This window comes from Microtus pennsylvanicus, chromosome 5 (assembly GCF_037038515.1).
Source record: "Microtus pennsylvanicus isolate mMicPen1 chromosome 5, mMicPen1.hap1, whole genome shotgun sequence".
Lineage (NCBI taxonomy): Eukaryota > Metazoa > Chordata > Mammalia > Rodentia > Cricetidae > Microtus > Microtus pennsylvanicus.
In genome coordinates this window covers 95,147,628-95,168,695 of record NC_134583.1, presented here as the reverse complement: position 1 = coordinate 95,168,695, position 21,068 = coordinate 95,147,628, and the positions used below count along the sequence as shown (strand labels likewise).

General features: G+C 35.9%; 3 protein-coding genes across 3 annotated transcripts; 1 reads left to right on the top strand and 2 right to left on the bottom strand.

Annotated features, from left to right (window-relative positions):
• Nucleotides 1-1,109: 1,109 nt before the first annotated feature.
• LOC142851395 (olfactory receptor 5B17-like) lies at nucleotides 1,110-2,057 on the top strand. The gene has a single exon (XM_075975247.1). The coding sequence runs from the start codon at nucleotides 1,110-1,112 to the stop codon at nucleotides 2,055-2,057; it is 948 nt and encodes a 315-aa protein (XP_075831362.1).
• Nucleotides 2,058-5,184: 3,127 nt separating this feature from the next.
• On the bottom strand, nucleotides 5,185-6,117 carry LOC142851124 (olfactory receptor 5B3-like). Its single transcript, XM_075975033.1, has one exon. The coding sequence runs from the start codon at nucleotides 6,115-6,117 to the stop codon at nucleotides 5,185-5,187; it is 933 nt and encodes a 310-aa protein (XP_075831148.1).
• A 13,287-nt stretch (nucleotides 6,118-19,404) lies between these two features.
• Nucleotides 19,405-20,337, bottom strand: LOC142851123 (olfactory receptor 5B3-like). The gene has a single exon (XM_075975032.1). It carries the CDS (start codon nucleotides 20,335-20,337, stop codon nucleotides 19,405-19,407), a length of 933 nt encoding a protein of 310 aa, XP_075831147.1.
• Between the last annotated feature and the right edge of the window lie 731 nt (nucleotides 20,338-21,068).

Sequence of the window (21,068 nt, the reverse complement as noted above, 5' to 3'; positions counted from 1 at the left end):
CTGGATAGTCTATATGGGACCAATGAAACAACATACATCATATATCACAGCACATATTTAATCAGAAAACATTCTTACTTTAAGCTATTCTGTGGGTGAGATACTGAAAAAATAAATAATTTAAGATCAGATATGTGGAATATAGTGCAGCTGGGACAAGAGAAGAAGAATGAAGGACAGTGCTCAAAGGGAATCTTTGAACACAAGCTAAAATATAAATTCAAATAATGAATTAGTTCAAGATAACTTGATTTTTCATTGCTCACAAGAATGACTAACATGCTCACCTATATTGGAGATGAAGGAATATTACCAAAATACTAGAAAAAGAGGAGAGATGAGAGGACATAGCATGTGGGTAATGGCAAATCATGATGCAATGTTGCCTGTTTTCAAAATTCACCTAGGTCTTGATGCCTTAGGCTCTTACCTCTCCTACCCAGGAAAAACATCATCTTCCATTCTAATAGTAATTATACAATTATTACTTATCAACCCATTCTCATTCATTATCTTATTTAAACCTTCCAAGAATCACCTAGATAGACCCAATGCAATCTATAAATTACTTATGAATAGAGAAGTTGGATGCAAACCAATATCTCTAGAAGTAAATAAAAAGGTAATAATTAAATATTTAAAACTTTTCCCTATCCTACACATTTTATATTTGATAGTATATCTTCTTTAAAGAATCATCTTTGTTGGTTGAACTGAACTGTGATGACATGATTATTTTAATAAATGTACTATTCAGATATTTGTAAAATATGCTATAATTTAGTTTAAGCATTTATCTTCGTATATCAAATGTAATAACTGAATATGAACTGCATGAACTTAAAAGCATCTAAATTCATAAATAGAACATCCTAAAAGTTAACTGCCTAACTTGTTTGGCATTCTGTACTCTCTGTGAATGAGAACTTCTATGATTCCACAAACTTCTTGATAGTATAGGTTCATATAGATATGGAAATTATATCTAACCAGCTTCACAGGATTGAAGATACTAAGTGTATCTCTGCATATAATTTTCCAGGCATTTGAGCCTTTGTTTTTATTTTTGTTCATTTCAAAGAACATTCTGTGGATCCAGAAAAACAGCCATGAACAACAACACAGAAGTGAGTGAATTCATCCTCCTGGGATTAACCAAAGCTCCGGGGTTTCACATTTTTCTCTTTATGATGTTCACATTCATCTATATCACCACTTTGGTTGGGAACCTTGCAATGATCCTTCTCATTTTGCTAGATGATCATCTCCATACCCCCATGTACTTCTTCCTCAGTAATCTGTCCTTTGTAGACTTTGGTTCTTCCTCAACAGTCACACCAAAGGTCATCACTGGACTCCTTACAGGAAACAATGTAATTTCCTACAATGCCTGTGCTGTTCAGATGTTCTTCTTTGTGTTCTTTGCCACAGTTGATAGCTACATTTTAGCTTCAATGGCCTATGATCGTTATGCTGCAGTGTGTAAACCCTTACATTATACTACCACTATGACAAAACATGTATGTACTTGCCTAGCTATTGCCTCCTATACCTTTGGCATTTTGAATGCTTCTATACAAACCGGAGACACATTCTCCCTCCATTTTTGTGTATACAATGTGATTAATCACTTTTTCTGTGATATTCCAGCAGTGAGGGTTCTAGGTTGCTCTGATAAACGCATGAATGAGATGATTCTTATTCTTATGTCTAGCTTTCACATCATGTTTGCTTTTCTTGTTATCTTGATTTCCTACCTACTCATATTTGTGAATATTTTGAAGATGCATTCAGGTGATGGATACCAGAAGGCTTTTTCTACATGTGCTTCTCACCTCATTGCAGTTTTCACATTTTATGGGACTGTCACCATAATGTACTTAAAGCCAAGTTCCAGTCATTCCATGGACACAGATAAATTTGTCTCTGTGTTTTATACTATGGTTATTCCCATGCTGAATCCTGTGGTCTACAGCCTGAGGAACAAAGAAGTTAAAAATGCAGTTAAGAGAGTTGTTCAAAGGTCAAAGTTATGTTTAGGTTTAGTACCTTACTGATGCACATTGATTAATCATTAATAGTCTTTGATTACTTAAATATTAATGATCATGTGGAAAACTTAAAAGATTTCAGAAGTATACCTAATAATCTCATTATGTCTTATAATTGATAAATATATAAGCACATAGACTTTGAGTCTGGTTGAATTTGGTGTATGATGTTTACATGTATTGCCAAGTGTTTTATAATAAAGCTTATAAAATAATAAAGGCATAAGACTAAAAATACATCATGGTTTATATATAAATTATATTTTATGAAATCCACATTTATTCATTGAACATGCAATAGATGTCAATATTGTAATAGATAAATAGGAAATGTTTAATGTATTACTGAGTTACTTGGTAATAAAATACATGATAAAATTTTGAAGTATTTGAAAAGGGTGAAATCTGAGTTATTTTATCCTTAACCTTGTAATTATTCTCTTTTCACATTTACTAAAACAAAAACAATGGAACTCCATTAAAAATAACAATAGCTTTATTATCTGGAATTTTGAAACGGTTAGTACCATTACTTTAATGGCAGTTTATGTAGACAATCTGTTAACATTGATATACATCCTACCCATTTCATTCACATTGAATCCTTTGTACTCATAGACAACTCTAGCATGCCTCTGCCTTAGAATCTTACCATCTACAGTTGTCTTTGCACAAACTAAATCCCTCATCATCTTTAGTTTGCTAATTAAATAATATCTTTTCAGAAACAGATCTTTGAGGCATCAATAAACTTCTACATGATATTCGAAATGCAAGTGCATACTTTGCCTGATGTACCTTTCATAACACCAATAATACATAATCATTGTAATTTTTGTTCATGAATTCATAACTCTTCTTAAACTGTGACAGAAGCAAGCTATGATTTGTTCAGAGTTCTATCTTCAGTACTCCCTACATTGTCTTTCACATAGATACTCAAATACTTCCTACATTAATAAATTAATTGTGGAAATTTTAGAAAATAAGTCATGTCAATTCAGGATCAATATAACTATGATTAAATATCATGTAAGTTTTATTTTAATATTAGTATAAATATGGAAATATAGTAAAAATATTTCTTTATGCCCAGTTTTATAGTAAAAGTGACATATTTTTAATATCCCACATTTTTCAATGTACTACAAAATGAGTACATTAATATACTGATATTGGAAAACATTAAATTTGCAAAAATAATATAAAACATTTGCATACTTCCCTCTCTCTTCTTTGACTATCACTTGTGTATTATACTGATTTGGTAGGTTTGTCTGTGATTCCAATACTAGTACATAAGTAATCCCAGACTGATTCTGATTTCAACTGCTTTTCTAATAATCTTCAATTTCTAGTTTAGTTGATAAAATGATCAATGAATTTCATGTTAATTTATGCTATCAATGCCACTGTTACATAAAAACTCATTTCAAGTAAAACAGTAAGCAAATATATATTGTGCTAGAGAGTGATATTTAGATAGAATTTGTGATTCATATCTAATGTGAAATTCACCATGTGTATCTTGCAATCCTACAAGATTTTATATATGCTTCACCCATAAAGTTATGAATAAATTTTTATTTTAAAAGTCATTATACTGATAATTAAATTAATTCTTGGGCTCATGATGAGATTATGATAGAACATCTGTCTAGTGTTTGCACAACCCTATCTTCAGTCTTAGTGGCAAAATTCAAAACACAAAATAGCAATTGAGGAAGTCCCTGCTTTATTAGTAAACATGTGGATATAAGGTATATAGTAAATTTTCTCCAAATATATATATATATATATATATATATGTGTGTGTGTGTGTGTGTGTGTGTGTGTGTGTGTGTGTGTGTGTGTATATATATTATACATTATTGGATATAGAACACATACATACATATACATATACTAAAGCCACAGAAAAAAGTCAACTAACAAAATGAGTTTAAGTTTTAAGAACTAGTTATAAACAAGCCTAAGCTATGGTCTGTGCTTTCGTAAGGGAGGGACATAAAAATCTATCTATACATAAATTCATAGAGACTAAGGTAGCATATATAGGCCTGCATATGTGTGAGCCATATGGAGTTCTAGAACTAAAAGAAGTAGGCACATGCCACCATCCATAACCCAGAATTTAGCTCCGATGGATAACCATTTTCAAATGAAAATTTATGTTTTACTCAAGTGAATAATATTGTGGAAAGAAATTATTATATAGTGAAAGACACATGCTCAGCAGTAGATGGCCAACATAAAATAAACTAAAGGCATCTCTGTAGGTTCCTTATCTTGTACTGTCCTGTCAGTTCTGTCTCTTTTTTGTTTTTATTTAATTTTCAAATTTTTTAATGTATTTATATTATTTATTTAACTTTTCAATCATTTTTATATACATTATGAATTCTAATTTTGTCTTTTGTGGGATTCCTAACTGTGCAAATCATTGTTTCTCTGACTGTATATCTGTTTTCTATTCCATGTCTTAGACCCTCTTCCACCTTATGGTTTATTTTATCCTAGTTCCATTTGTCTTATTTTGTGCTAGCTCTTACTTTCTAAAACACTCACTCTGTACACACAGTAAGAATTTATTTAAAGGTAACTAATTTCAGTGTTTGAAAATCAGGTTGAAGCAGTGTGATTGATCCCTAATTTAAACAAACCATGCAGGTAAAATCACAGCACTATTCTATGATATGTGCTAGGAATTTATGCTGCACAGGTAACATGCAACTCTTGTTAGAAAAAAAAAACAAACTCTACAAGTCATCACTGAATACTTAAAGCAATATTCAAAATTGTCACTGAAATGCCATAAAATGTTAAAAAAAAGTGTCATCATAGCAAACTGTATATGAAGCTTCTTTCAGAGCTGTCCAAATATATAGATTCATGGTTATAGTTGATTTTTAAAATACTATCAACATTTTGTTGACAATGAGATTACACATAAACAATTATCTATTAAAACTGCATAAATATCTTCCCATACCTATGATCATGAATACAATGTCTTTATTTTCCTATACAATGGAGTTGCAGAAATACAAGAATCTATTCAGGAATTTAATTGCATGTGGACAAAATGAGAAGCATTATTTATCTTAGAACTTTAAAAATAAATCATTATAAACTATTTTGCTATCAGCAAAATTTTTGTAAAGGCACTCTTGACTTCTTTGTTCCTCAAGCTGTAGACCAGAGGGTTCAACATAGGAATGATCATGGTGTAAAACACAGATGCGATTTTGTCAGTGTCCATGGAGTGACTAGAGCTGGGCTGCAGGTACATGAAGATGATAGTGCCATAGAAAATAGACACAGCAGTGAAGTGGGAGGCACAGGTGGATAGAGCCTTTCGATATCCAGCACTTGACTGCATCTTCAGGATAGTGATGAAAATGAATATGTAGGATATCCAGATAACCAAGAGAGCAAAAAAGATATTGAAGCTGACAACATAAACAAGAACCAACTCACTCACATGTCTGTCAGAGCAAGAGAGAACCATGACCGCTGGGATATCACAAAAAAAGTGATGGACCACATAGGCCCCACAGAAAGAAAGACTGAAAGTGTCCCCAATGTGGATGGAGGCATTCAGAAAACCACAGAAATATGAACCTATAGAAAGGCAAACATACACACTTGTAGTCATAGTGGTAGCATAGTATAGTGGCTTACACACCGCTGCATAACGATCATAGGCCATTGAGGCCAGCAGGTAATTCTCAACAGTAGCAAAGGCTACAAAAAAGAACATCTGCGCAGCACAGTCATTGTAGGAAATGACTTTGTCTCCTACAAGGAGCCCAGTCATGACTGTGGGCGTGACAGCTGAAGAGTAACAAAAATCAACAAAGGAGAGATTGCCTAAGAAAAAGTACATAGGAGTGTGGAGTCGAGAGTCCAGGACAATCAGGAGGATCATCCCCAGGTTGCCCACGAGAGTGATGGTGTAGATGAGGAAGAAGGTGATGAAAAGGGGAATCTGTAGCTCTGGCTCATCCGTGAGTCCCAGCAGGAGAAAGTGTGTCACTTCTGTCCTATTCTGCATCAGTGTCATCTTTCAATCCATAGCCACGGAAAAGAGGAGCATGATGATAAGGAAGTTGAGTAAACATACAAAAGCGTAAGTGAGGACACGTGCATTTGTGAGGAAACAACCTGTGCCTTGAGACTGTCTGGAAAAATGAATCTTTTTCCCAATCAAATCTAATGGCGGTTATTAGACAGAGGATTATATGCTACTAACTGCCATATTATACAGTAATTGCTCAGCCATCTTTTCAGTAGTGACTTATCAAAGTCAAGGGATTTGGTAAAGGCTTTTAAACCATAGTGCAAGGTTTTTGGCATAACTGCTTTGTGAATAAAGTGGCTGACTTGTTTTATAGACCACTGCTGTAACTAATTCCCTTTCTGTTACATATTTGAGGATTAATTCCAGATTTCAGAACAGTGTCCTATTGCCAAGTCTTGTTCCTCTATCCTACGTAAGCACAGAGATCTGCCTTCCTGCTATTATTTTTATCAGCAGGCATTTGATCAGAGCATCCCATTTAAAATATTCACAGATATCCAAGGGCATAGAATTACTACTCGCCCAAGATGCTGCTCTGGTTTTACATCACTTAAAAGATTCTTAGCTTCTTAAGCTCACTTTTCCCTCAGTTTACTGATTTTATGTCAGGAAATTTACTGCTTGTGTTTTACATTCAAGGACAGCAGAAGAGACCTGGCTCACAAACTCGTGTTACTCACGATCAGAAGAGCTGAAAAGAGAGTCTTGGGTCCCTTTTTTGTTTCTAATGCCTAGAGCAAAACTCCAGACCTAGGGCCATAGAAACGGAAGCTTTTGGAATGTGTTCTATCTGGTCAAGAGGCAACAGCGTCCCCCAACTGTTTACATAGGTTGCCTAGTTACCAGGTAGCCTCTATGCATTCTGGGAGAAAAGAAGCAACACATTGATTTAAACAATCCCGGCCATATTCCTAATTTCACTGAAAATAAACTCTAGCTCTTCACTAACTAGCTAAAAATGTAGTGTAGTGCACTAACCTTCCCCTCTAAAATCTCCTGATGATTTAATTCCACAAATATCTCCCTCCCTCCCTCCCTCCCTCCCTCCCTCCCTCCCTCCCTCCCTCCCTCCCTCTCTCTCTCTCTCTCTCTCTCTCTCTCTCTCTCTCTCTCCCTCTCAGTAAAAAACCCTTATCTGATCTTCTATAGGACAAAAGAATTCTGTCCCTGGAACTTGCTAGTTTTAAGAATATATATGATTGGGAATATTTGTAAGGGTGAGAACAAGATAGTACAAGGAACGCTGAGAAATGATGGATCAAATAGAGAAAGAAACATCGACAGATGATTCCCATTGTGAGTAGACTTCTTTACCCACAGATTTTTAGGTCTCCTTTAGCTCATCCTGTCATCTTTAATAGAACCCTAGACTTCAAGGCTTCCATTCGTTATATGTGCTAGATTTTAAAGATTATTAATGGAATCTTTACCAACTTTAAAATTTTGTAGTCTATACAGTTATTAATAGATGTAGACTACTTAATAATGATATAAAAGAACAATGTGTGGATGATCTTCCAATTCACCTCTGAGTTCCTTAAATCTCTCTTTCTATGTTGGTAACTTTTCAAGGATTGCTCTAGAAAAACATTTTAAATGACCACTTATTAACATTTGGTGATTATTGCTTTCATTTAAATTATGGAACACAATAAATTTAGTAATTTATACATATTACTAAAGTTTGAGATGCTAGTCTGTGTTTGAGTCTATGACTTTATTTAACTCTTGCTGATGACCAAGTTTCAGAGTGTAATCAGAATTTAAATGGAAGATAACATTAAATATAATTACATGGCTGCCTTGGCAAGAGCGCAGCACTATTTTAGTTACAGAGCTCTGATTCTATTTCAAAGCATACATTCCTGGTACAGTCTTTTGTCCTGGAACACAAAGGCCAGAAATAGGGTGCAATCTAAAATAAGTACTTTGGCTTGTCACAAAGTTCATTTCCTTTTTATCTCTATCTATTTTTTGAAAACTGTCCTATGCATACCTTTTCATAAAGTCAGGCATTTTTAGTTTTTTTATTTGAATCCTTCCTCATCTTCCTCCATGAAGCTGCCTAAAAATCACCATTGCTGAACAAAGCATATTTTATGGAAATAACCCCAAAAATATGATATTTTCTCTCCCTTTTCACCATCTCCCTCCTATCAACAGCTGCTAGATTTGAAGCTTACCTGTGCTTCTCTCAAACTCTAATAAACTGATCCTCAAACATCCTTATTAGTTTATTTCTAAAGTATTTTACTAAAGTTAAAAAAGAGTTGAAGAGGCAATACTGACTATCTAGGTAAGAAATTAGTGTATTTCTATGTGCAGTAGATATAATGGGAAAATTTAGGTGAAGGCAGCAATTTCAACTTGATTCAGTTCTGTTCTGAAATCTGGCAGCAGATAATCATAACTACAGCACACACAGAGCTTTGTTCCATTCACCATATAGGATCCATTGGTCCTTACTACCTTCCATGACCACTGAAAATTAAACAGTGTAATCACATCATCTTGAAGTACCATTATAAGAAGCCAACAAGACAGTAAAATGTTCATGTTATGACATGCAGGGAAAGTTAGCTTTCTAACTATTATTATTATTGTAAGTTAATATGCTTGGACAGGAGCGTGATCTTCTGGTTTTTTTTTTTTGAAGATTTGATTTACATAGACATTGGAAATGAGGACTTCACTGCAGGTGATATTGATCTGTCTTTCCTCATGTTGCCTTTTCTTCTGCAATAGCACCACTGAGTGCCTATGCTATCCAGTGTGCTTTTGCTTCCCCTATAAGCACTGCTTGCTGACTCTACAATTATCCCAGACCCAGTGTTTCTTGAATTCTTAATTGAAAGGCATATTTTCATTTGATGAAAATCTATATTTCATCAGCTCATACTTTCCTTCATCCTGTCACACCATATCAAAGTCACCAAGAACAAAATAAAATTGGTCATTTATGGGACATCTTTGTCTCACACATACCTTACAAATACCTTCTGTTTTGTAAAATCATTTCATATGATGGGGCTGTCACGTAACAACATTTCAGCTTCCATATTTGTTTTGTTTTCCTTGGACACTAAGCTTATTTTGACACCTAGGTTGGTTTTTAATTCCTATTGTGAAGCTATCTTCTTGCCTCAGCCTTCAGAATGCCTGCAAAGGGGCATTTTTTTTTGCTTGATCTGAAGCCTTGAAATGATATTTAACCTAAACAAATGTGTATCCCCTACCACAAATCTCATAAAATTCCAGAAATTTTAAGTGGCAAACCCACAATATGAGATGACTTTCAGAAAATACTATAATCTGCGATTAATAAGGGATTTATACAAGAATGTATAAATAAATATTATTACTATTATTTTATGCATTTTATTGAAGAAACTGAAAATTTAATAAATCACCAGCTTTTCTAAAGTTATTTCTTCATTTTGAAAAATATTCAAGTTATTTAAGACTCATATTTGCATTAAACCCATCATTTCCACAATCAGTTAGTGCAATAATTACCTGTATGTGGTTGTAGGGAAATCGTTAAAATGTGTATAGTGAACCATTCAGAGTATTTTTAAATTTTAAAAAGTACTAGCTTATGCTTTTGGTTTTTGTGCTTGCTTCTTTATCTGAAATAATAGTAACATAAATAGGAAATAAAAATCCCAACTATTCAGAATGTTTTGGTTCTTGCAAGGCTCATGCACATAATGTGCTAAAAAATACTTAAATTACATAAAATGTGACTTTTTACATTTATACCATAACCAACTCCAGTTTTTGTTTTAAGAAACTGTTTCCATCATTACTTTCACCTTCAACATAATTCACAGTAGGTGGTGCTACACAACTCCTTTTTCATGAACTATAAGTCTCACTGACATTGTTTATGTAATATATTAGCCCTTCAGTTCTTTGGAAGAAAGAACAATGAATCCAACAGTGAATGTGAGATAAAAAAGTCAGCTACAGAATATTGGTTACACAGTTCTCTCTCAGGCAGTGATCAAACACTTTTCTGTTCTCTGAAATCTTTAAAAACAGAGGAAATAACAGTAAAATGCATCAACTTCTAAAACTCTATAAATTCTTCCTTTTTCAAAAGGCCACATATAGGCCGGGTGGTGGTGGTGCATGCCTTTAATCCCAGCACTCGGGAGGCAGAGGCAGGCGGATCTCTGTGAGTTTGAGACCAGCCTGGTCTACAAGAGCTAGTTCCAGGACAAGCTCCAAAGCCACAGAGAAACCCTGTCTCGAAAAACCAAAAAAAAAAAAGCCACATATGTGCCTTACTTACAAAACAAAAATTGTTTGTAAAAAAAACATAAATTTGTCATTTATGACTAAGAAAATATGGCAGGGACACATGACATTATACCAATTTAAAGTTCGTTGATAGAGCTTTTACCTTTTAGCTTTTTTCCTTACACATGCATGAATACTGACAGAAAATCTTCATTCAAGAAGTGGCCAAAAATAGATAACAGTGAATACAATTCAAATGCATAAATAAATTTTTCTGAAACACGACATTAAGCATGTTATTTAAGAAGCTAATGCATGAGAAAAGGAAAATCTATGTAGATATGGGCAGCCCTAGAGATTAGATTTCCTTTATGGGAATACCAGTAGCTCTCAGTCTCCTTTCTAGGAAAAAAGCAATTAAAACCATGGTTACCCATATGCCTATGGAAAGTGCTTCTGATTGGACTCAGAGGGTTATTAATGACAGTGAAGTGAGGAAGTCATACTCTTGGGAGAACAGTTGAGAGATAATGGGCTATGTGGGAGGGGGATAGTGGTGGACGGATAAGTTCAAGATACATTGTATCAGTATATAAAATGATCATATTATGAATTAAACATTATTTAAAAACTTAGAAAATGGTTATTCTCATTGTGCACTTGTGTTCAAAGTACTTGCTATGTGTCTTTTAGAGCTATTTCAATTGATGCTTAACATCTAAGTACTAGAGTTCACACACTGTGGTGTCGATTTTTGGGTAGTGTGCATTGGATATGTTCTACACACTATCTAGACCAATATATCTGAGATTTTCTTATATAAATTGTAAAAAACTCAAACATAGCTCAAGACCAAAACTTAGTCTTTTAATAGAATTGACAAGTAAAAACGTTTAAAACGGAGATATAAGGAACCTTTAAAGATAGTCCTTGTTTCTACAGAAATGTTCTACCACTATTACCCTCCCACATCTCCAAACGTCGCTCAACTTTTCTTCCAAGTTCATCACTTCCATATTTCACTGTCATTGATAACCCTCTGAGTAATCTAGTTCATTAGTCTAAATGAAGAGTCTGAAAAGCATCTCAAATACATGTACTGTGCATTTTGAATATGATTAAGTATTATTTATCTTTTAAAGATCAGAATTCAAAAGGCTAGAGAGATTGCTCAGTAATTAAGAGTATATATTGCTTTTGCAGAGGATCAAAGTTTTTTTCCCAGCACCATGTAGGAGGCAGAGAACTTCCTGTAACTCTACCTCTTGGGGAATCTGATGACTTTGGTCTCTACAGGCACCTGAACTTTATGTAACACACATAACAATACATATATGTGAGCAAATACTTAACTAAAATACTAAAATAATCTTTAAAAAACAAACTGAGTTTAAAATAAAAATTAAAATATGATTTAAGAATTTTGATGAAAATAACTACAAAGATCAATTTAAAAACAAGTAATATACTTTTAGTTTGAAAATTTTTCTATGTAGTTCAAATAATAGATAAGACATTATTATTATCCTGTTAGTGTCAATAAAATACATAGAGATATTGTTCATAACCAAAGAGTATAAAGTGGTAAGATACACCTGTGAAAGAGGAGCTAGTATCTAGTTTGGTTACTACTGAAGTTTCTTTGTAGTTCTTCAGTTTTCAACAACATTGACTTTCCTCAGTCTGGAGCATTCTTTGGCTAACTCGCACATGTGAAATTTTCATATTCCATAGCCAGAAAAGCCAATTATTTACAGCAAATTAATAAATATTCCATTGGTTTTTGTTTCTGTTTATATCCCTATGTAACCAGAATTTCACTTTGAGATTGTGATTTAAGGAGCATATTTCTAGAGATTACTCATTCCAGACTGTTTCTGGTGTTTATGGTCTTGGCATTCTAAAGCATACCAAGCATTAATGAGTTCATCAGGAAAGAGAGTATGGCAAAACAAAATGTTATTTGGCAATAATAAAGCATAATACATAATCATTGGACACTACAAATAAAGCATGTAAATAAGATGTAGTGTATAAAGAAATTTGTGCTAAATTTTGTAATCATATATCAGCTTAGAAATCATGTGTTGTAGCCTAAGACCCAAGGTGAATTCATTAATAAATGAGGCTTTCAGGGGAGATACATAGTAATTGAAGCTGCCCTTAGTGTGGTAGGCAGTGTATGTCAGTCTCACAGGAGACAATGAATCCCTTTCCACTTCATCATGGATCAGTGAACATGGGCTTTTAGGAAGGCCCTATCATACAACAAAAGTATATGCTCAACGATGTTCATAGCAGCATTGTTTGTAATAGCCAGAACCTGGAAACAACTTAGATGCCCTTCAATGGAAGAATGGATGAAGAAAGTATGGAATATAAACATACTAGAGTACTATTGAGCAGTAAAAAACAATGACATCTTGAATTTTGCATACAAATGAACGGAAATAGAAAACACTATCCTGAGTGAAGTAAGCCAGACCCAAAAAGAGGAACATGGGATGTACTCACTCATAATTGGTTTCTAGCCATAAACAAAGGACATTAAGCCTATAATTCGTAATCCTAGAGAAGCTAAATAAGAAGGTGAACCCAAAGACAAACTTATAGTCATCCTCCTGGATATTAACCTTCATCAGGCGATGAAAGGAGACAGAGACAGAGTCCCACATTGGAGCACCGGACTACAACCCCGAGGTCCAAATCAGGAACAGAAGGAGAGAGAGCACGAGCAGGGAACTCAGGACCGCGAGGGGTGCACCCACACACTGAGACAATGGGGATGTTCTATCGGGAACTCACTAAGGCCAGCTGGCCTGGGTCTGAAAAAGCATGGGATAAAACCGGACTCGCTGAACATAGTGGACAATGAGGACTGCTGAGAACTCAAAAACAATGGCACTGGGTTTTGATCCTACTGCTCATACTGGCTTTTTGGGAGCCTAGGCTGTTTGGATGCTCACCTTACTAGACCTGGAAGGATGTGGAAGGTCCTTGGACTTTTCACAGGGCAGGGAACCCAGTCTGCTCTTCAGGCTGATGAGAGGGGGGAGTTGATTGGGAGAGGGGCGGATATGGGAGGTGGTGGCGGGGAAGAGACAGAAATCTTAAATAAATAAATAAAAAATAAATAAGAAAAAAAGAGAAATGAGTGGTTATTACAGGTCTCCCATTTGGGAATGAGCAATCACTTCTCTGCACATAGAGCTGTTGTGGTTCTCTAATAACCTCTACTCAGAAAAATATCTTCTTTGATGAGAAGTTTAAAGACATACTAATACATGGGGATAAAGAAAAGTATTTAGCTCTCAGTTGAAATATTACACAGTTGTGTGGTTTTTCAAATATGTATATAAATTATTTATATATTTAACATAATAACATTTTAAGATGGCATTTAAGTTATGTGCTATATGCAACTAAACATGACATCTATTCTTAGTAAAACTTATTAGAGGGCTTGATGTAATAACCAAGAGACTGTGGCCTACCAATAAAGTTCTGATAAGGTTCCACGATCTGTCTCCTTTGGCAAGGCATCTCTTTGACTCTGCCTACTCCTTCTCTCTCTCTCTCTCTCTCTCTCTCTCTCTCTCTCTCTCTCTCTCTCCCCCCCCTCTCTCTCTTGTAGTAATAAGGGCAGCGGGGCTGCGTCCCCAACACCCCAGCCGCCTGCCCGGCTAGCTTTACCCCGAAATAATTACACGGACACTGTATTCTTTTAAACACTGCTTTGGCCCATTTCTACCTAGCCTCTTCTAGGCTAACTCTCGCACCTGGACTAGCCCATTTCTTATCATCTGTATAGCACAGGTCTTACCGGGAAGATTCTAGCCTAAGTCCATCCTGGGTCGGAGCTTCATAGCGTGCATCTGCCTGGGAACTGGGCATGGCGTCTCTGCTGAGGCTTCTGCTCCGGAGAGGAGAGCTGTCGAGTCTGACCTCACTTCCTCTTCCTCCCAGCGTTTTGTTCTGTTTACTCCTCCCACCTATCTCCTAGCCAATGAGAGCCAAGCAGTTTCTTTTTATTTAACCAATGACCTTCCTCCATCATTTCCCCTTTTTCGGTTTAAACAAAAAAAAAAAGGCTTTAACTTTAACATAGCAAAATTACATATAACGAAACAGTTATCAAGTAAAAGTTACAATAATCTTTACCATAACTAAGGAAAACTATAACTAACTATTCTTAACTCCATCAAAGACTCCAGAAAGATACAATACTACCTAAGCAAACACGAAAAAAGCAACTTTTAAAACTCTAGAAATGACCGAGACATTTCGCTGCCTGGACAGTCACCCAAAGTTCCTCTGTACCGTTGGGGCATCCATCTTCAGCCTTCAGGCCCATGGTATCCAGCAGACATTTCCATAAAGCAGGAAAATTCAAAGTCAGTCACTATCTGCTTGTCCTGAAGAATGTCTTGCAGACTCTTTCATGAATCAGGAAACCCGAAAGATCATCTCACCTTAGGCAAGTTCAGTAGTCCTCTCTCTGCGGGTTCTCTGTGTCCAGGTTATGCAATAGTCCAGGCAAGAGCAGTTTCTTGCCCAAATGGCTATCAAACTCCATAAGGATCCTCTTCGATGCCCATCTTCCTCTTGAAGTAGATTGGTGCTGCCAGGAGCAGAGTGTCTCATTGTCATGAAAAGTCCTAAGTTATTAAAACATTAAATGTCCTATTCTGTAATCTTTGAAAACATGAAGAATGTCTATCTAAAATATATCTCTATATATCTAGAAAATCTAACTAACATGACTACAAGCTTTACTATTATCGATGATTATCCATTAACAACCTATATTTTTTAATTATACAGTACATATTTAAATGAACTACACAATCACAATACCTTAATCAAAACCAGAAACACTTATACATATAACAAAATTGACCATAAATCTCTATCAATAAAGCAAAATCTATACTAATGCAAATTATTCATACCTATATCATATCCCCCTTTAATTGTAAAAGAACTTATAAACCATATTTGGAAACATGGGCGCAGTTTTTTCTCTCCAAACTGCTTCCTGCTGAATGGGGGCGTCGTTAATGATTTTAGGGTATAACCTGTGTGCCAGGTTTATCTCAGTTGGCAGTTGAGTGAAGTAATTTCTTGAACGTGTTCACAGGAACTTTTCAGGAGGTCATGGTCTATCATACCAAATCAGAATAGAAGAAATGAACAGGGTCTCATCCTCTGTGAAAACAAAATAAGAAACTCCTTTCCAAAGCATCATATCCTTAGATCCAAATTTTGAAATCATACCCTCATGATATCCGTTCTGGTTCTACTTGGCAGCCCATATAATGAAATGTCTCTCTGTACTTAGCTCCTTCACAGTCAAAAATTTTAAAGAAAACACAATAATACAAAGAGTCCAGACTCTCTGTGAATTTTCCATTTTTACGCAGCTTAATTTTATTTATATCTATAACTATCTGTACTCTGTCTCTTTAAAGACTTTACCTTTTTTTTAAAACTATTAACTTTATTCTCTATATTCTTTTTCTTCTCTCTCCCAAGCCTACGTACATTCATCCAGCAGTGTGACTCATTTAGTGGTCTGAATCTGTCCTATTGTGAATCTGCAATTTTTTACTATCCAGGAGCACTTTTGATTTGCACCTTTAAATCACTAGGTGCTTAAGAATCTAAGCTGTGACATTCCTAGGTTAACTTTTTGCTTTTTGAGCGTATATCTTTGACCTGGAATAGCTCTGTGGACCAGGCTGTCTTTGAACTCTCAGAGATCCACCTGTCTCTGCCTCCCAGGCATTGGGATTAAAGGTGTTTGCTACTACACCTTGAACTCACAGAGATCTGTTTGTCTCTGCCTTTTAGGCACTGGGATTAAAGGCGTGTGCCACCACACCTTGAAGTCACAGAGGTCTATCTCCCTCTGCCTCCCAAGTGTTGGGATTAAAGGTGTGTACACACAACAACTCTCTTCCTTTTTTTGTTTTTTGCTTTAAGAACTTCAACTTTCAGCTTGCACTTTAAACCATTCAGAAATTTTCTCTGTCTTTGAATCTCTCTTTACTGTATATCTCTCTTTTTATGACCACATGAGTCTTTAATTTACCAAGCAATCTCAGTAGGACTAAAGGCGTGGCTTTGCGGGCTAGATGTAGCCCATTCCTTAGCTTTCCAGCCTCATGGCGGATATACAGGCTGCAGCCATATTTATAGCCACACCTCTATGGCGTTTCAAGGTCCCTGCCAGCCAGCAAGCTACAACAGACAACACTCAAATCCTCTCTCGGTAGCCGGCCCTCCTGCCTCAAATAGTCAGAGTGTGCCCTAGCAGGATGGCCCAGAAAGCCGGCATTTTTTAACGCGCAGCTTTTTTCCTGCTACGGCTGAAAACCGAAAAGTGTGCGTTCAGCTTTTCATCAACACCATTTAAGTGTTTCGTGGCAGGACCTCTTAATGAGCTGCAGGGTTTTGCAGCTAAAGCTGAGTCAGGAAAGCCTCTCTTAGATTAGAGCGCTTGCTTGCCTCTAGCAAGCAGAGTAGACCAGAGAAATTGTTGCTATAAGAAACATGCTTTACTCTATTCTTTTCCAAGCTTTCTCAGGCTTTCTGTGGACTCAGTTAGCCACACGTCTGGGCGTCATTTGTAGTAATATGAGCGGCGGGGCTGCGTCCCCAACACCCCAGCCGCCTGCCCGGCTAGCTTATGGCCCCAAAATAATTACACAGACACTGTATTCTTTTAATCACTGCTTGGCCCTTAGCTCTAGCCCTTACTGGCTAATTCTGATATCCCAATCAACCCATCTCTAATAATCTGTGAGCACCGGTCTTACCGGGAAGATTCTAGGTCGGAGCTTCATCGCGTGTGTCTGCCCGGGAGCGGGGCATGGCGTCTCTGCTGAGGCGTCTGCTCCCCAGAGAAGAGCTGTGGAGTCTGCCCTCACTTCCTCTTCCTCCCAGCGTTTTGTTCTGTTTACTCCTCCCACCTATCTCCTAACCAATGAGAGCCAAGCAGTTTCGTTTTATTTAACCAATGACCTTCCTCCATCACTCTCTCTCTCTCTCTCTCTCTCTCTCTCTCTGTATACACACACACACACACATATGTGTGTGGGTGTGGGGGGTGTGCGTGGGGGTGGGTGTGTGCTCAGATTTTAATCTACTTAACCATTAGCCAAAAGCAGTTTTATTCATAATTCAGTAAAACAACACATATGCAGAAGGACATCCCACATCATTACATGTGACTCACTATTATAATGGATGACTCAAGGGTTCAAAATATGTATTAAACTATTTGTAATTGTGCATATGTGGGAAAGTAGAAATATATTCCAACAAAATACGTGAAGGAAATAATTTTGGTCCCATGAACTTTATATTCCACATGAGCAAAATGACTAGGTATTAATAATTCAAGTACATGGTTGGTGAAGAGTGACAAATGGTTAAGAATGACAAGAAGGGGCAGGGCACGAGGTGAGTGAAGTACCCTATAACACAGTAACATTTGTGCAAAGGCCTAAAAGTAATGAGATACATTCTCAATGGGAAGAACAAAGGTCCTGAAGTAAGATTCTCATTGTAACCAAAAAGAACAAGCAACAATAATACTGGAGATATGGAAGCAAGAATGAACCTCAACCAATGTAGAAAAGGAATAGCCAGCTCTTTCAGAAAGAAAAGTACACATTGCTACTCTCTTTGTTATAGGAGTCTAAAATATTTAATAACATATGAAAACATTAATTTTTAAAGCTTTATTATGTTTGTACATACTTTGAAAAGTTACCCTTCTAAAAATTAAAATGTTAACATACTGCCTATATAAAAGGACATTATCAAGAAGTACTGATCCATAGGAGACATCATAACAACTTTTTTTTCCAGTAAAATATACAAAAGTAACTTTCATTGTCATATAATAATGAATCTTCTGAAATGGGACTACTAGAATGGCAATAGACAAATAAGTAATATGAAACATTTGCATCATAATATCCAAGTTAAATATTAAATTATCAGCAATAAATGCTGGTGAACATTTTCTGTGTTTACAAGTGAAGCAGAAACAAAACTGCATTATGTAAACATACAAATTTATGAGCATGGTTTCATGTGAGAGTGGAATGTGTAAAAACCCCTAACATATTAAATGAAGTCTAGGGAATAAAGAAACTATGTAGTCAATTCAGTCTAAATTCAACATCCTAGGAAAAAAAAGACTTCTGGGTACTGTAGAGCTTGAAGCTCAGACAGGAGTTCTGACATCCAACAATGAAAAAGATATATGTATTAGTTAAAGAGGCAAAAAATGAGAAGATGGCAAGAGAGAGGGAAGGAAGAAAAGAAAAATGGAAGAAGAAAGGGAAGAAGAAGAAGAAAGAAGAAAAGAGAATGGGAGAGAAGATAAGACAAAAGTAGGGAACCAACTGCACAGTGAGAGAAAGAACTGGGACGTTTTCTGATTTCTGTTCTATTCAGAGGAGCCCACAATGTATGAGATACTGAACACAAACACTTATGAGGGCAAATTTTTTAAATCCACTGCTGCAAGTATAAGAGTTTTAGAGAACACTTTTTATGCACAATTGGGAAATTGTCTGATCTTTTCCAGGGTTAATCTGAATCTCCTCAAAGGAAGAGATAATGACTCCCAAAAAGCCATGTACAATCTACCTCTAAAAATTACTCATATCCATGAGAGCTTTTCATCCCAAGTATCCCATGTGCATGTCTCTGTTCACAAGCTTCCTTCTAAACCTATGGGCTTTCATATTAACATGCTACTGCAAAATGAAGAAAAATGAATGAATTCATCAAGATCCTGGCTGAAGATTTGTGTAAGCAACCCCTGATGTTTTAGGCATCCTAATTTAGGTATATGTTTCTGGAAATAATTTTCCTGTTTGTTTCTAAAAAACAATGTGTATTGGAACATTTACAAAAGGTAAATTTTAAATATAATTCCATAAGTAGTAATATGAGAAGAGAATGAATTCAAGTATTATGGGCATATGAAATGTAAAACTAAAGTTACAAAGACTTTGCCTCCAAAACTATTTTTTTGAATGCACTCTTGACCTCTTTGTTCCTCAGGCTGTAGACCAGAGGATTCAGCATGGGGATGACCATGGTGTAGAACACAGAGGCAATTTTGTCTGTGTCCATGGAGTGACTGGAACTGGGCTGTACATACATAAAAATAGCAGTCCCATAGAAAATGGAGACTGCAGTGAAGTGGGAGGCACAGGTGGACATAGCCTTGTGATGTCCTGCAGCTGAGTGCATCTTTAGGATGGTGACAAAAATGAATGTGTAGGATATCCAAATAACTATGAAGGCAAAAAACATGTGGAAGCTCACTATAGAGACAAGAACCAGTTCACTGACCTGTCTGTCAGAACAAGAGAGAACCATGACTGCTGGAATATCACAGAAAAAGTGATGGACCACATTAGATCCACAGAAATAGAGCTGAAATGTGTCTCCAGTATGGATGGAGGCATTCACAAAACCAATGATATAAGAACCAATGATCAGTGATGTGCACACACTTGTAGTCATGGTAGTGGCATAGTGTAGGGGCTTACATACTGCTGCATAGCGATCATAGGCCATTGAGGCCAGCAGGTAATTTTCCACACTACCAAAGGCTACAAAAAAGAACATTTGTGCAGCACACTCATTGTAGGAAATGACCTTGTCTCCTACAAGAAAACCAGCCATGACTTTTGGAGTGACTGCTGAAGAATAAAAGAGGTCTGCCAGAGAGAGGTGACCTAGAAAAAAGTACATGGGAGTGTGGAGCCGAAAGTCCATGAAAATCAACAGGATCATCCCAAGGTTCCCCACCAGGGTGATGATGTAGATGAGGAGGAAGGTAATGAAGAGGGGAAGCTGTAGGCTTGGATCGTCAGTGAGTCCCAGCAGGAGGAAGTGAGTCACCTCAGTCCTGTTCTCCATCATGTTGTCCAATCTCTGCAGCAATGAAAAAAAGACATGCAATGTAATAAAGAAATGTAATCAGATGGCATGAGTATGGTATGTACTCTGCCATTGTAGCTATACATTTCATCTCAAGATTGTCCAAAAGAATGTATAAACTTAACAACCAAATTTAATATATCAATTTTTTACTGGGTTTCATAGCATCAAATCTAGACCATCTACATAATTTGAAGATTTTATCAATTTATAGGTAGACATATAGACAATATAATAATTTGATAAAATTATTAGTGTAGATGAACCTATTAGACAGCTCATTTTTTCTAATTACAATAAAGCTGACACATTTGATTCCATGTAAAAATTGCTATAAAAATATTGTACTTGTACAATATCCTATCATCAATGTTACTTGTTACACATTTGTAAATATTAAGCACACAAAAGTGTGTTTTTCATCCATACTAATATAATACTTAATTGAAATATTGTCTGTGTGACCAACTGAAATTCAAACTCAGACTGAATGGTTCATCTAAAGTAGATTGAATTAAATTAAAATTAAACCCTGGATTCAATGTAACAGAATTAGTATCTAGTTTCAGGTGAAATTCACAATACTATAAGATTTAGTGGGAGTAAAATCAATATAATAGAATCCTGAAGTATGCACTGAATCCTGTTTTAATAACAAAAATGCCTGCAATTATTACTGATAGTTATTTGACTTGTAACTTTTTTCTGCACTA

Bases quoted from the DNA above. Each gene is read 5' to 3' on its own strand.
- LOC142851395 (XM_075975247.1), top strand. From the start codon at position 1,110: ATGAACAACAACACAGAAGTGAGTGAATTCATCCTCCTGGGATTAACC.
- LOC142851124 (XM_075975033.1), bottom strand. From the start codon at position 6,117: ATGACACTGATGCAGAATAGGACAGAAGTGACACACTTTCTCCTGCTG.
- LOC142851123 (XM_075975032.1), bottom strand. From the start codon at position 20,337: ATGATGGAGAACAGGACTGAGGTGACTCACTTCCTCCTGCTGGGACTC.